General features: G+C 32.4%; 1 protein-coding gene across 2 annotated transcripts in view; it reads right to left on the bottom strand.

Annotated features, from left to right (window-relative positions):
- The window catches only part of Hrs (Hepatocyte growth factor regulated tyrosine kinase substrate), a 92,091-nt gene extending 79,930 nt beyond the window's left edge, over nucleotides 1-12,161 (bottom strand). Inside the window, exons 1-2 of one of the 2 annotated variants that reach the window (XM_035364759.2) lie at nucleotides 11,986-12,161; nucleotides 11,549-11,625 (exon numbers count right to left, since the gene is read on the bottom strand). In XM_035364759.2, coding sequence (XP_035220650.1) covers nucleotides 11,549-11,597 — 49 coding nt within the window. In that variant the 5' untranslated portion in view covers nucleotides 11,598-11,625; nucleotides 11,986-12,161. Of the gene's footprint in view, nucleotides 1-11,548; nucleotides 11,626-11,985 lie in introns of those variants that run through there. The other variant, XM_035364760.2, reaches the window with a different exon arrangement.
- Nucleotides 12,162-17,032: the final 4,871 nt, after the last annotated feature.

Genomic DNA, 17,032 nt, shown 5'->3' with positions numbered 1-17,032 from the left:
GTGTATGTGTGTGTATGTGAGGTAATATACAGCTGAGCACAGAAGTGTATTACGGCAAATGGGGATTACTTCGAAACATATTAAAAGGTTACATTTTTGACATCATCTGTTCTGGTGTTATTAGAGCAGTCCTGCAAATTAATAGCCACACCTTGTATTTTACTTAAACTTACTGCTTTCTTTAGATAGCTGGCAAATTATACAAGTTTGGAGCAAAGCAACCTTATATATGCCTATTTGTGCATCCAAGTAGGCATATATCAGGTATTGTAGGGTTTTGCTTTGAGCTTCTGCCCCAGATGGAATTCCAAGGTCAAACACCTTGGTGTGAGATCCAAGAGTTTCCAACCCCTGTTCTCCTAAAACCAATCTCAGTTAGAGTTAACTTTAAGGTACCCCTTGTATTATCGCGAAGTAGTTGTTTCATTTATCGCAAAGTTGCTTCATTTATTGCCAAGTTGTTGTTTCGTTTATCGCCAAGTTGTTGTATCATTTATGGTAACTTGAGTAGTTGAATGTTATGGAAACCCTTTATGACATAATCGTTTGCATTATTTTGGGAAATTTTGAATCATGGGATGTTTTACAAAGCTTTTGTGGTGTGTGTGTTGCTTAGGAAGTACATTGCTTGTTTCATTGTTTAGACGGTACTATGGCTGAATGTAGTAGGATTAATTTGAAGTTTCTGTATGATTTGGAATGAAAGGGGAAAAGTGCATTAATTGACTGGTGTATAAATGAAGGTTTACTTAGTAGCCATAGTCCAAAACTACGTAGTATATTTTTTACTCTTATTTTTGTGAATTTCTTTGGCGACGCTGACATACGGATTGTAGTTCAGAAAATTTTAGGAAGTTTTTTAATGTTGTTAAGGAATTTTGTGTGCCACAGACTGAAGACGAATGAATTTCTAAATAAGGTAAGGAGATATTTGCTTTCTTTAGTGCTAAAATACATAACAGGTTTTTCCTTTCTTGTGTTATTTTATTGTGTAGTTTATTGAGATTATGTATTTTTTGTTTGCCTCTACTGTAGAATTGGGTGCTCCATTGACCTTTTTAAGTGAAAATATATCGATGTGTACATGGACAACTTCAAGGGAGTGCATAAAGCATAGTTTGTGAAATTCTTTGATGATTTTTTAAGTGAAAATAGGTCGATGTGAACATAGATAAAGTAAAGGAAGTGCACAATGCCATTTTTGTGCAATTCGGGGATTTTTTTTAAAGTGAAAATAGGTTGATGTGTAAAACATGGATACCGAGTTTGTGCAATTCTTTGATTTGTTTTTTTGGCTTGAGTAGCGGCAATTTTTGCGCCGAAAATCGCCGCTACGCAGGCCAAAATAAGTTAAAGAATTGCACAAACTCGGTGTCCATGTAACGACAAAAATCGCCGAGTTTCGCGAAGGGGTACCCTAAAATATACTTTTACCCTTTTCGTTAGTCGCCAAGCTCATGATGCATAGCCAAATACGTATAGTGAAGGATAGCTAAATTTGATGATAGCCGCTAGTTTTAAAGGTTTTCGGATGCAAAACAAAGGGGAGATTTTCCAGTTAACAGATTTCGTAAAGCACTGTGGTGAAGCGGTAATAAATGAAGATGATATAAAAGAAGTTTTTCATTGTGATGCCAATCCTTCTCAATCATTAATTAATTAATGAATGACGAAATCTGTAGTATGGTTGTAGATCCAGAAAATACCACTACCGATAGTGAAGAAAGTGACAGAGAAGTTACTGAAAATGAGAAAATTTCGATTGACAAGTTAGTCTTATTTCTAGTTTTAATTTGAAGTTTCTGTACGATTGGGAACGAAAGGCAAAAAGTGCATTAATTGAGTGAATTAATTGTGTAAATGAGAGTTTACTTAGTAGCCATAGTCCAGAACTACATAGTATATTTTTTACTCTTAGTTTTGTGAATTTCTGTGGCAATACCGATGTATGGATTGTAGTTCAGATAATTTTAGGAAGTTTTTAGATGCTGTTAAGGAATTTTTGTGTGCCACAAACCGAAGTCGAATGAATTTCTAAATAAAGTAAGGGGATTTTTGCTTTGTGTAGTGCTAAAATACATAACAGGTTTTTCCTTTTTTGTGTTATTTTATTGTTTGGTTTAAAATTTAGTTTACTGAGATTATGTATTTTTTGTTTGCCTCTTCAGTAGAATTGGGTGCTCTTTGACTTTTTAGGTGAAAATATATAGATGTGTACATGGACAACCTCATTGGACTGCATAAAGCATAATTTGTGCAATTCGGGGATTTTTCTTTCAAGTGAAAATAAGTCAATATGTACATGAATACTGAGTTTGTGCAATTCTTTGACTTGTTATTTTGGCTTGCGCAGTGGCGATTTTTGGCGCACAAACTCGGTATCCAAGTAGCGCCAAAAATTGCCAAGGGGTACCCTAAAATATACTTTTACCCCAATCTCTTGCGAGGATTTCAGCTTACTATGTATTTCAAGTGCCTCCTTGCCACACAGATCATTGCAAATATCCATGCCTTCTTCAGGACTCAAACCTGGGCCCTTCGGTATGGCAGTCGGCAACACTAACCACTATACCATCTGGCATTGGATGTTCTAAACTTTATCAAGTCTCTTTCTTATAAACATGTCTCCACATATGAAACAAGACTCACGAGTGACCAAGCAGCTGCTATACACTGATAGTTCAAAATTGGTTCAAACGTCAGTGAACAGAGACTGGTTGTACCAGCTTTTCGTGATTTTATTCATGGGTAATGTGTATATCAGCCAATTTCTTTTAGGAAGGCATCCCTCCTCTTAACAAATAATCTTAATTAGCTTTAATCAAATAGCCCTTAGAATTCTAAATCTTAACACAAATGCATGCTAACTACTGAAGAACAAAGACTGCTGATGAATGTACTGAAAGACAGATTATGCATTTTACAGACACATAACCTGAACTTAAGATATACCGATGAACGAGGATGAGAACGATGAATTTTTATCTCTTAAAAGTGATTCTTTTAACTTCTTTCATTGTAAGAATACAGCACTACAGCTTAAAAAGCTAAGCTAGTGTACTCTCTATAATCAGTAAGACTTCTGGTAAAAGCACATTTTGGAAGAACAAAAATTATATGCAGATGTGAAAATTCATTGGTTAAAATGTGGTTTAGCCCACTGCTTGGCGATTGTTTTTCAATGGGCAATAAACGCGCCAACATGGCTAACCCAATGTTTTGAAGCTGTGTTGTTATTCTATTGCCACTAAATGTTACTGCCCTGTGTTATATTTAAAGACATTAAATACTGAAAAATCTGCATACATCGTGGCATTCTGCGAAATTTCGCATTGTGATAAAACAACAGTACCTAGAGCCATCAATTTTTGAATAACATATGTTTCCAATTTATATGGGCATCTGGAAGCCCAAACTTGGAATATTTTTTATTATCTGATTGATATTTTGTAAAACTTGAACGAATTTTTGATTAGCAAATTCAAAGATTTCAAAGCGAGCAATGGCAACACAGTACGGGGGGGAAAAAAAAAAAACTTTTTACGTGCAGAGAGCAAAACTGTATCGGAAATTCTAGATATGCTCATTTTAAAATTATTTTGCGATATTGCTGTTGTACTGAATTTTATGGTTTAATTTTATGGTTTAAGAACATTATATTTGATAAAGAAAGGTAACACACAAAACGTTAAAAAAACACCTCTTTGGGCGTAATGTAAAATCTAAAAGCTTTTTTTTTTTTATATTTTTTATTTTTACTTGTTAATTCTGTTGCAGTTTGAATGTTCTTATGTGGTGGTTCTTTTTTTAATCGAGTGTTTTTCTCCGTGGGTTTTAGCCTTTTTTCTGCATATATTATGGATACGGCATATAAAACGTTAGTAAATTTATTTAAAGATGAGGGGGGATCCAAAAGGGTTTCCCCTTGAGATTAATTCATATATAAAATAATCAAAAAGACTTTACATTTTTCTTGAAAAGGGAAAGTGAAAAAATTTTTCTTGTATGGTTCGTTTTAAAGTTGCTTATTTTTAATATTTTGTATTTCTTTTTGGCTCAATCCTAGAAGATTGGAAAAGATGACGTTGTGCAATTCTCCGATTTTTTTTAATGAAAATAGATCGATATGTACATGGGCAAAGCCAATGCAGTGCGCAACGCTGACGTTGTGCGCTATGCCCAGTTTGTGCAATTCTGGGATTTTTTTAAGTGAAAATAGATCGATGTGCACATGGGCAAAGCCAATGTGGTGCGCAATGTCGAGGCTGTGCGCGATGCCGCGTTTGTGCAGTTCTGGGATGTTTTTCTAAGTGAAAATAGATCGATGTGCACATGGGCAAAGCCAATGTGGTGCGCTATGCCAAGTTTGTGCAATTCTGGGATTTTTTTTAAGTGAAAATAGATCAATGTGTACATGGGAAAAGCCAAAGTAGCGCGCAATGTCGAGTTTGTGCAATTCTCTAATGTTTTCTAAGTAAAAATAGATCGACTTGCACATGGACAAAGCCAAGGCAGTGCGCAATGCCAAGTTTCTGTAATTCTCTGATTTTTTTAATCTTATTTAATTGACTTCAAATTGGATAGCAGGCTTTTCTATACACTGTTTCTGATATTCATAGTGACTGATATCTCTTTAAGAAAATATGTATGCAAGCAGATAAATTTTAACAAATGAATCCTTCACATGAATCATGCATTTTGCGAGAAATAAACTTCCACATTTGAATGAAAATGTTGTAAATTTCTACGAGGTTTAAACCTCTCGCATTTTTTGTGAATTACACGTAGCTTTTAAGCGAAACTAAAGGTATTTTGTGTTTTAAACTTACTTAAATTGAGTTTTAAATTATTAGTCCAAAGGGTGAGCCCAGAAGGACTATTAATTTTGTTTCGCCATTTCGCGATGATTCATTATAAGCGTTGTTTCACTTTTCAAATTGTGGCCAACAAATATTATCGCCCTGTATTATATTTAAAGGAATTAAATGATTAAAAATCTTCATAAATGTATGTATGTTTCCCGCATTTTGATAAAACAAAGGTACCTAGAAACATCAAATTTTGAATAACGTCATCCTCCTGCGAATATGGGCATCTGGAAGCCCAAATTTGAAATTTGGAATTTGTTTTATTATTGTTTTCATATTTTGTAAAACTTTAATGAATTTTTGATTAACATACTGAGGAATTTCAAAGCAAGCAATGACAATGCTCTACAGATAAAAACATTTTTATCTCTAGCGCACGAGACTGTGTATTGGAAAATCTAAACATATGCTTATTTTAAAATTATTTTGCGATATTGCTGTTGAACTGAATTTTACGGTTTAAGTGCGAAGAACATGATATTTAATTAATAAAGGTAACACGCAAAGTGTTAAAAAAACGCACCTTTGTAGCGTAATGTAAAATCTTAAATTTCTCATTTTATTTTGTTTTTTAATTGCATTATATTTGTTGTCTTTTTTTTTAATCTCCTATCGTTGACAATATTACCTATCATAGCTTTAGATATCGAAAAGCCATGGCTTTCACAGCGTTTTTTAATAACTAGATGTGAATAAATTTCTTTGGAGAGAGCACAAATGTCCGAAGACAAATTGTCAAGTAGCAGACGATAATTTATGCTTTCAAAAATATACTTGCAGTTAAAAAGAATTTCCAAGCAGACGATTTCTTTTGGAATTTTTACTTCGTAATTTGAGCAGTTAATTCAGTTGCCGTTTGAATGCTCTTATGTGGTAGTTATCAATCGAGTGGTTTTATCTGTGTGTTTTTGCCATTTTTCTGCATCTATTTTGTTAAATAAACAGTCGTTATGGATTTATCTGTGATGCTGAGAGAGGTGAGTGAATGTACATGTAAATTTATTACTTTATTGGAAGTGCAAGGGAAACGTGCCATCATTGAATGGTGTATGAAAGTTGGTTTGATTGCTACTTTTTTTCTTTGTTCGAAATGTGGTGAAAATATGCGTTTTTGTGAGAGAAAGGGAAGTATAGATGGATTTGAATGGCGATGTGGAAAGCAAGGAAAAGTGAATGCGCATGATGTATGTAGGAGTATAAGGAAAGGTTCATGGTTTAGTCATAGCCATTAGAGTATATGTGATATTTTGAGAATTACGAGGTGTTGGTTTTTGAAAATTGGAAATGAATCTGTGATTCGAGAAGCGAAACTGCACGAACATGCTGTTATTGATTGGTTTATGTTTTGCAGAGAAGTGTGTATGACGACTGTGATAAATGATAGTGTTTCAATTGGTGGTGAAGGAGTGATAGTTGAAGTGGATAAGAGCAAATTCGGGAAAATGAAGTATGGAAGAGGAAAGCCTGTGGATGGCCATTGGGTAATTGTTGGTATAGAAAGAGGAACGAACAGATGTTTTTTTAGAGACGTTAAGAACAGATAAAAGGAGAGTTTGGAGAGAGTGATAGTTGAATGGGTGTTGTGGTTTCAGACTGCTGGAAGGCATATGGTGGACTAACAAATTTAGGTTATGGCCGTCTGACTGTCAACCACAGTCTGTACTTCCGTGATCCCGAGTCGGGTGCGCACACTAATTCCATAGAGGGTACTTGGTCTGGAATCAAATGTCATTTACGTCAAAATACAAACCACGTAGATAGAAAATTTGATTCATATTTAGCGGAATATATGTGGCGAAAATGGCAAAACCACTCACTAAGTGATGAACATTATCGTGCCTTTTTAGCGGCAATCATAAAGATTTATCCGCCGGAAACGGCCGATAAAACGGAGTAAATTTTCTTAAAGACGGGGTTTAGGGAGGTTTTCACCCGACATAAATTTAAAAAAAAAAAAAAAAAACCTCAAAACGACTTTTTATTTTCCTGAAAAGGGTAAGTGAAAATATTTTTTCTTTTTAAAATTGCTTATTTTTAATATTTTCTTATTTTCTTTCATTGTGAGAAATTAGATTTTTTAAATTTATTAATGTGTAGAATTCTAATACGAGAGTATAGAATGTAGTTTAGGAATTTAAGAAACAGGGAAATGAAAGCTGTGTATGATGTTGATATTCAATAATAAACATTTTTCTTTTTTTATTAACGTAAAGCTTAAAAATTTTTAGAAAATAATGAAGATTGTTTACTTACTAGTATGTAAGAGATGGTGTCGTTATGTAGCAATAAGGTAATTTTGTAAAGATGATAAACTTAAAACCTTCCGCAATATGAAATTAAAATTTTAAAAAATCTGTTTTTATTTGTATAAATACTAAAGCTTAAAAATATTCACCCTGTATGAGAGACTGCGACGTTGTTTACAGTTTTAATAGCTGTTACAATTCACTTACCATATTATAGTGGTTTGAAATAAAAAAAAAATTAGTATACTTATTTTTACATCTGTAGAGAATACATTGTGACGTCACAATCTTAATCCAACCCATTTATGAACGTCACATAGCTCTGCCTTCGCAACTTTGTTTATGCAATGTATTCTGAGATTTTACTGGCGGTGGGCTAAAGCACATTTTCACCAATTCATTTCCTCTCTAAGAAGCTTCATGCTTCTAGATTAGACTTTTGAATGTATGACAGATCGTTTTAACCACTTGCCTGATTATCCCGAGTTATCTCGGGTTCGTATATATTGCAGTTAATTATTACCCTGAGAAATCTCGGGCGAAGCAGAATTTGTTAGTACGATTTCTTTTATCACGGTTTTACTCGGTCTGGAGGAAATGAAAGGAAATATTCACTGGCATTCATATTGACTGGCAGTTTGCCAAATTTTGTTGGTTGCGCGGTTCTTTTGGAGGGACCGGTCGCGTGTTTCCCTATTGTATAGTATACGTTGGCTTGTGGATTAGGAATGTATAAAGAAGGATGCATGCATTGGGAAAAAAAGAAAATAATGTCGATGATGCAAGATAGCGAAAGCGATGATTTTTCAGATAGTGATTATGAAGAGGTGGGGAAGAAAAAAAAAATCTAATCCAATGAGACAGTGTACTCTGTGTGCCCATGAAAGAGATTTCAGCGGTAAGCCAGTAAGAAAAGAGACCAGACACCAGTGTAGAACGTCAGGTATCACTCTGTGTTGTCCCTTGTTTCAAAAACAATCATACAAAAATTAATATTTAACTATTTTCGTTTGCCCGAGATAACTCGGGATAGTAAACTAATATTAAAAATAAATGCTTTTACACCTCCAAAAAATTAAAAATTCAACTTAAAACCTACATATTTTGATGTGTTTCGTTTTGTTGTATTTAATAATAAAATAAAAAAATGTGATGATTTTTTGCAATTTTTTTCAAAAAAAATTTGTAAGAGAAGCGGTTAAAATCCTATATTCTTAGTTTTGTATTTAAAAGAACATTTACGATTTTTTAATTTTCTGAATTAAATAAAGTAGTTACAAAATATGCTTATCAATACATTTTTAAGTATTGCTTATGTCGTATCTCATTTGACTCACATATTCAGGACAAACCAACAAATATTATCATGGCAAGAAGTATAAGTTTTGTGCCTGTCATTTGTCATGATCCTTCAGCACCATACAGGTGAAAATACAATTTCTATTCAATTCGGTCTCAGCTTTAAGAGAGAGAACCTCATGCAACAGCTCCACTTCTCACCCTCTATTTAATGTCCCCATGCCACAAAGGCAACATACAAGTACAATATCCATGCCTTCTTCGAGACTGGGGCCCGAGTCCTCTGGTATGATAGAGTTATTAACTACTATCCCACTGGATGGCTATTTTTATATATTGAAAAAATAATTTTCAACCCAGTCACAATTTAATACAACAATTTTAAAACAACCATTATAATATTTCGTTTAGTATTCTGCAACTCAAATTGTAGAAAATTTGAAAACTGATTAAAAATTTAGAAAAATATTTAATTGACCCTCCCTCCCCCACCACCCAAAAGAAAAAGGGGCTAATCTTTGGAATATGGTAACAGGTAGTTTGGCGACATTTTGGTAAGGAGACAAAAGGTTACTAGCTAGGACTTTAGCAGTGTACATGGATAAAGTCAAGAGTGTGCGCAATGCCATTTTTGTGGGTGCTACTTTGGTAGACGGTTGCACGGATTTTGGCGATTTTCCTTTGGTGAGTAATACAACTTATGGTAAACCCATTGCTGGATAAGTTATTTATGGTAACCGATACTTTGTTGTCATTTTATTTAAAAAATAGTGCGTTTTATTGTGCATAAATTCCGTGTTTAAAATATTATTTATGGCTTTTAAATATTAAAAATCAATTTAATTTTGCATTTTTATTTGAAATAAAAATTTTATTGTTTATCATATTTTATGAAATTTTATGTTGTGGATGATGTAATCAATGATGTCACCTTACTTTAAAAGTAATTCGCTTTAATATGTATAAATTTAATCTAATGTTTTAAACATTATTTATGGCTCTTAAATATTAAAATACAATTTAATTTTGCATTTTTTTAAAAATGATTTTATTATGTATGAATTTTTAAATAATTTTAATTCTAGCCGTGATGTAATAAGCTCTCTGATTGGTTATAGAATATTTGTGCATTAACGAGCTGTAATCAGCTCCCTCATTGGTTACTGACAATTTGTGCATTTCCGCGCCGTTTTAAAATTTAATTTATATCTTCGAATTCCTTCAAAGATGTTAGCTAAATTATGATTTTGATTTTTTATTGTGGGACTTATCAATAAACAACAGGTTAAACACTCAAAAAAATGTAAGTACATATTTTTCTTTTATTTTATAATTGTATACTTCAATTTTTGTTAAAAAAATTAATACACTATTTTCAGAAATTGCTGAGATAATTATTGTCCATATGTTTTAATGTTAATTATATTCTATATAACGTATTTTAAAGTATTTGAATTTAATAATATTCTAATTCTTTTAAATGTTGGTATGATGGTTTTTAATTCGATATTCAATTTCAGTAATATTTTAATCTAATTAAACGTTGACCCAATGTTTTTATAGCGGTGTTTTTATTCTCTTCTTTGCTATATGAAAGTAATAATAACCTTACTTTAGTATTTTATACTCATAGTAAATGTATTTATTTACACTTGCCTGCCATCTTAAAAAATGACATTTTCAACAAAAAATTAATCCATTACTTTTAACGATATTTATTTATTTATTTTTTAAGTTTCGAATACTTTACTATGCGTAAAAACAGCGTTTTTCAAGATGGCTGACGTTTGTAAAAATCGCGCCAACAATTCGGCCAACGTAAATCGCCAAAAATCCGTGCAACCGTCTACCAAAGTAGAACCTTTTTGTGGAATTCTGGGATGTTTTTTTAAGTGAAAATAGGTCGATGTGTACATGGATACCGTGTATGTGCAATTCTTAAAAACGCTGCAAGCAGTTTGCGATTCTGCACTTTCTGCCAATTTTGCACCTAATCTTCGTCATGATTAAGCATTTTTGTTCCATAAAAGTTCTAGTATAAACGTAATTCAGCTAGCAGATTGTTGGAAAAAATGTTGAGTAAAAAAAAAAAAACATGCCTTTACTTCGTGAAAACAAAATGGAGTCCAAAACAAAGCTAGCAAGTTGCAGTAGCAGGGTTGGTCGCCAAAAAATCACCAAGTTACCATAATCCGAAGATTAACCAAAAAAGAATTTCACTGACACTGAATGTTTTTAATATGTTTAAAACAATCATGCTTAAAACAATGATACTGAAAACAATGATCAGGTTAGGTTATTTGGATTTAACAAAGCACCCATGGGTCTGCCTAAGGGGAAAGATGACATTCTGAAAAACTTTTTAAGACAAACTTGCTTTTTATCACATCAAACATGAGAAAGACCAAGAAGCACACCCATGCAGCTAGCCTATTTATATTCATTTGAACTTATGTTGATCTATGATCACTTATGTTGTTGTTTAAACCGTTGAGCCTAAAGCAATGATCAATTCCAGCACGATCGCATAGATATTGCACATGATCTTAGAACAGAAAACTATCTGGGGAAAGTGAAGAATCACCCACTACTTGGTGCGTTTTTAAGAATTGCACATACTCAGTATACATGTACACATCAACCTATTTTCACTTCAAAAAACATCATTCTTGGCAGTGAAAGACTATTCTTCATAAGCGAAAAGATAACTTCAGAATTTCAAATTTCACACTATAAAATAATAAAATATGTGCAAGAAAAATATAATAATACATATTTTAAAATAAAGGTACACATTTGAATATAAATTCAAAATAATAAATACAGGAGAAACACAACACTGTCAAAATGGTTCTGTAACACTTGCTCCTGATCTAAAAAGAGATCGGACTCCGTTTTAAAATGTAATGAGGCTTATTTCAATTCAGCACCACTACAGCTTTTTCCCAACTTCTAAATAGACTTTTTAAAAAAGCGGAAGTTTTAATTTGAGAAGGATACAAGAATTATGAAAGTCATGCATAATTATAACCGATTCGTTCATTGAATTTCACATCTACCAATGCAAAACTTTAAAATAAAATGCAAAGTAAAAAAACTGCGTAAATAGTACACGAAGAGTTATCAAATACATACCAAACAACTTATCAAATGCCGTTGAAGACCAGGGGAAAATATTAGCCATATTCAACTGCTCTCTTCAGATGTATCTCCTATAAACAATGTTTAAAAGAACTTCAGTACCACATATTCAGTATTTAACTTTGGTCCAACAACATCTCACTTTTTTCATTATTATACTTCATCATCAAGAACTGGTGCTTATCGAGCATCAAATACAATAAAAAAAACAAAATATGATGTAGAAAGATAGAAAAACTGCATGGCAATTTCCATCAAATTTAGACATGAAATTATAGAAATAACCGAAGTAACAAAAAATTAAATAAAAGAATAGAAAATCTAATGACTAAGTTTAAATTAAAAACAAGCACGAGTACGCCACTAAAAAGAAAAATAAATATTTTCCTGTCATAACACGACATATTTATTACTTTTCATTAAATTCTTACTTCGGAATTCCGCTTAAATTATTCCCAGAATTTCTTTAAAGTATAGTAACACTCCGCAGAAAATAAAAAATAAAACCCATTAATCTAATCACAAGATCAGTATCAACAGCGATGACTCAATTCGGCCAGCAGGTATACCGAAAACAAGAGCAGTGACTTTTAAACAAGCACTTCTACTGTTGCTGTACACGGTGGCTATGTAAAAAAAATCTATGAGATAGCCTTAAATTTACTTCTGTCTCATAATCACATGATGTTTAAGCACGGGGAAAAAGTCTAGTTGGCGGCCATACTTAATGCAAATATTGATTGATGTTTTCTTATTGTTACCTGCATTATTATTCAGCACTTGTTATATTGTTACTATGTTTATTGTATTATGTATGTATAGCCTCTTATATATGCACATATTTTGTATTTTGTTTGACAGGACCAGTCAAATTTTAACAGTTTTAGTCAAATTTAACAGTCCAATTTTAACAGTTTGAAATAGTCAAATTATTCAAATTTATCCATTATTTATCGCCTTTTTATTCTTTTCCCCTTTTAAATTTTTCACTGAAGGAGTTACACCTCCTTCTTGTTTATTCTTTCAATTGCTGTATGTCTCTCATTCAGGATATTTGTCACCGGCTGGCTGGTAAAGCTTGCACCAGATGCTTCCCCCATTAACGGACTCTGTTTCACTACACCTTTTAAATTCTTATCTCCATATTAACTTGTTATTAATAATTTAATGTTAATATTTTGCTTAACTTTATTACCTTTTTATTATAATATAACGACTTACCTTAAAGTTATTTTTAAAAAAATTGTTATGTAAGTTGTTACTTAAATCTCTTCATACAGCTCAATTTTTTCTTTAATTTAGAAATTTTCTTTGTGTTAATGCTCACATAATTAGTAATTTTTTAATTTTGTTCGACAGGAGTAGGGCATTCGTCCTAGTTACCCAGGTGTATACACCATTCCCCCGTGAAACAGAGACAAATTGACAGTCTTCTGTTTTTATTTGAGTCTTCCAAGAGTTTCTAAAAATGTGTCAAATTTCCCCTTTCATAGAAATAAAATTAATTTCATTAAAATCTACGGAAAATTAGATGAATAATCCTTAATACCTAAATAGGGGAAGCAGGTTTTGCAGTTGAAAATAAATCAAAGGAATTCAAGATCTTGACTACTTTGGCTACAAGTGCACTGCTATTAAAAAAAGGGGGGCAGTTCTATGTCTCTCGTTCTGCTGGGACGATTGACGAAATTCAAATTGAGTTTTTCATATCTCGAAAACGCGACTTAGGATACATATTAGAGTTATATATAGCATTGTTCTAATATAAGTACTTTGACATAAAATCGGACTTTTTCTGAAATGGCATGCCAGATTTTTTTATTTTATTTGGATTCTACGACTCAAATTTTGCCTAAATACTAAGGGCCCTAGTCCGGACACAGTCGAGATAGAAGAACGGGTCGCTTTTTGCGATCTACTCTACAGAAAGCGAGTCTGGTATCATCGTCTCGATCATTACAGAGATCGACGCGTCGGAAATTTTTCCGTTAGCTGGACAGTTGCCGTTTAAGTTTCTGACTGTCGTTTTAGAGCTAAACTGAGGACGGCGGAGGTCACGGGGATTGTTTTTGAAAGTGTACGTAATAGATATTTTAATTTAAGATTTGTGAAAAACTCGAGTATTTCGCTATAGAAATAACGCATTTGATGCTGACTATTCTACATTATTTATTTATTCTACATTACCTTAATTAAATTTTAGTGAAATAATATATTTGGTGTTTTCCTATTTCACATATAAAGAAGGGGTGCATACTTTTAATTTAAAATTGTAATTTTTAAACTAAGGTATATATCAATGTACTTATAATTTATAAATTTTAAAATTTTATGTTTTAAATTATAATGTATTTCCCTCTACTTTTATTTGAATTTGTAGTTTTTAAAAATGTAATACATTAGACATGCATTAAAGAATATGCAGTATATAATTCAAACTATGCACATCTTAAATTCAACATTTAAATTAAATTGCTTTGAGTTAAAAAATTTACTTAAGTAGTTTTAACTGTACCGATATCAATGTCAATTTCCAATAGTTTCTAGAATCTCCTGTATAAAACCAGTTAAATTCCTGTATAATTTTCGGTTAAATTCTTGTCAATATTATAATGCAAGATTCATAATTAGTTATCAGATTTTTTAATGTGGTGTACTTTTAGATATTACATCAGTTTTGTGTATATTTATTCAGATCAAAAAAGTGCTTAGTTTTGGTTTTATGTAATTACGGCAAAGCCTCGAGAGCTATTTGCCTAAAGTGAAGGTTGCCTTCTTGGAGGACATTCTAAGGAAAACTAGCTCGTATACACGTAACACATGGGGAAAATCACGAAAACGTCCATGCGACCAGCCCATTCGCAGGATTCCAACCTTGGACAGAACTTCTAGTGTTCAGCGATTTTACCGGCCGCTGGTGGGATCGATTTAAAAAGGCTATAAATATATATGCACTGCAATTGCTTTCACTGCATCTGTTAATATATTTATACAGTTTTATATATATATATATTTAAAACAGATTGTGCCTTAAACTTCTGGAATGCTTCTGGAAGTTACCAATGATATATCTATGACAGATACTACATTGGTAATGACGCCCATGCATTCAGCCCGTTCGCGCGATTCGAACCTCGGACCGCACTACCAGCGTTCGGAGATTTTACCGCTCGGCCACTAGTGGGATCGACTTAAAAAGGGCATAAATAGGAATATGTACTGCAATTTCCTTTCACTGCATATATTAATTTATTTATAATACATTCATATATACATATAGTTATTTATTTAAAACAGGTTTTGTATGCCTTAATTTTTTATGCTTTTGGAAATTACGAGAAATATGTTAGTAATGACAGATATATTGGTTATCAGAGATATGTCGGTAATGCAACAAACCCGTTCGCAGTATTTGGACCTCGGACCGAACTACCAGTGTTCAGCGATTTTACCACACGGTCACTGGTCGGATCGATTTAAAAAGGGTATAAATAGGAATATGTATTGCAATTTCCTTTCACTGCATATGGTAAAATAAATATATATATGTGTGTGTGTTTGTGCAAGATAATAATATGTTTTATGATTTAACCTATAGTTATTTAATTTTTTTAATTTTTCTTCCTATTACTTTTGTTAAAAGTTTGTTATATTTTTACTCATTGCTTATTGGCATCTACAATACATAGTATATTTGTAGCTACGTGATAGGTATAATTCCTGAATAAATAACATCATTGATATAATCATGGGTTGCTAAAAATTAAAATTTTGTTTGATTCAAATTCATTAGGAATATTAAACACGCGTACGCGGTGCTATATTTCAATGATTTCACTTATGACGTTGTTGCATAACCTTTTCAGACAAAATAATGTATTTTAATCATAAAATTCCTGTTAACAAATAGTTTACAAACATGTAACCTTTTAGAAAATTTCCATTTTACAAAAGATCATACGTGAAATTATGTTTACGTTTCCTTACATACCTGAAGTTTTGAAAAGGCCATTTCTTTCTGCGTTTAAAATATCCATTAACGTTCCCCATTCTTCTTTCCATACTCTTTACTAAATCCAGCAGCGTATTTTTTCAAAAAAATTCACCATTTACTCGAACTCGATTTTTTTTTCTACCGCCATCCTCAGTAATAAGCACGTGCGAAACAGCCCCTTTGACAACAAACTACCCCTGTCCCTGAGCCTGGAGCAATGTAGAGGTGAGTTAAATTGGTTGCTATGCAATAAACGTCACTTCCGCACGGAATTTCCACTTCACTTTCCGCTGACGGAATTTGAAGGGGCTAGACTCGCTCTCCCTTCTGCTGTCGAGTAGAAAGAGAATCCCGACTGGTTTTCCGATATCGATCTCGACCGGTGTCCAGACTAGACCCCTAAATTTTGAAAAATTTGGTGCGAAACTTACGGAAAAATGCAAAAATTTATCTTGGCGCATTTTTTTTCAGTTTGCGCCAAGTTCACTTACTCAATTTCTTAATTTATAGCAACCTATGTCCCTTTCCTTTTTTCCCTGTAAACGAACGGAAAAAAGACATCTCTCATTGTTTTAAATAATTTTAACAAAGTGCATAAACCACATTTGGCGTTATTATCGCTTATAACGAATATGCCAAATTTCAAAACGCGCCAATATGTAAATTTACATACATCCTAGAAAATTTTAAATAAAATCTCTAATTTTTTGCAGGTATGCTTAGAAGATGATGGTAAAAATTTTATAGGTTATAATTAAAAATGTATTTCGAAAAATTTATAAAAATTGTTCAAAAATGCAAATTTAAAAAATAAATCATATAAAATGGGCGTATTTTATTTGTAATGAACCTGAATTTCGAATTTTGGAAGAAGGAATCAAGTAAGTTTAATAAAATAAACGGGATATTAATAAATATATATCTAATTCAATTAACATTGAGAAGCTAAAATTTTGAGAGCTAATTTTTTAAAAATTACTCGTGCGATTTTTACAAAACTTGGAAGTTTGACATAATTTGAGTTGTAGAATCGAAATATGGAAAAAAACTGGCATGTCATTTCGGAAAACCCAGATTCTGTGTCAAAATATCTATATTAGAACACTGCTATATATAAATCTAATATATAGCCTAAGTCGTGCTTTCGAGACATGAAAAACGCAAGTTGGATTTCACCAATCGGCCCAATAGAACGGGAGATACCGACCTTTTTTTTTCTGCGCAGTGTATTTGAAAAGTGAGCTTTGAGATCTCCTAATGCATTGTCCCTAAAACACCCGTTTCTCCTAAATGAGCTCAACTTAGAATGATAATATAAATTTCCTTTTTCAGGCTATTATTTTTCTTCAGCCATTTCTATTAAAATATCTGGAAACAATAAGCAAAAGTACATTGGTGGCTCAATATATGAGTTTAATTTGTTCCTTGATCAGGCTCGTAAGCCGATCTAATACTGAAATAGTTTTTTCTTAGTGAAATATCAA

The sequence above is a fragment of the Stegodyphus dumicola genome, chromosome 5 (assembly GCF_044657685.1).
Source record: "Stegodyphus dumicola isolate Sdum_Otavi_A_Nest chromosome 5, ASM4465768v1".
Taxonomy (NCBI): domain Eukaryota; kingdom Metazoa; phylum Arthropoda; class Arachnida; order Araneae; family Eresidae; genus Stegodyphus; species Stegodyphus dumicola.
The sequence above is the reverse complement of the archived record's forward strand: the minus strand, read 5'-3'. Positions and strand labels throughout refer to the sequence as shown.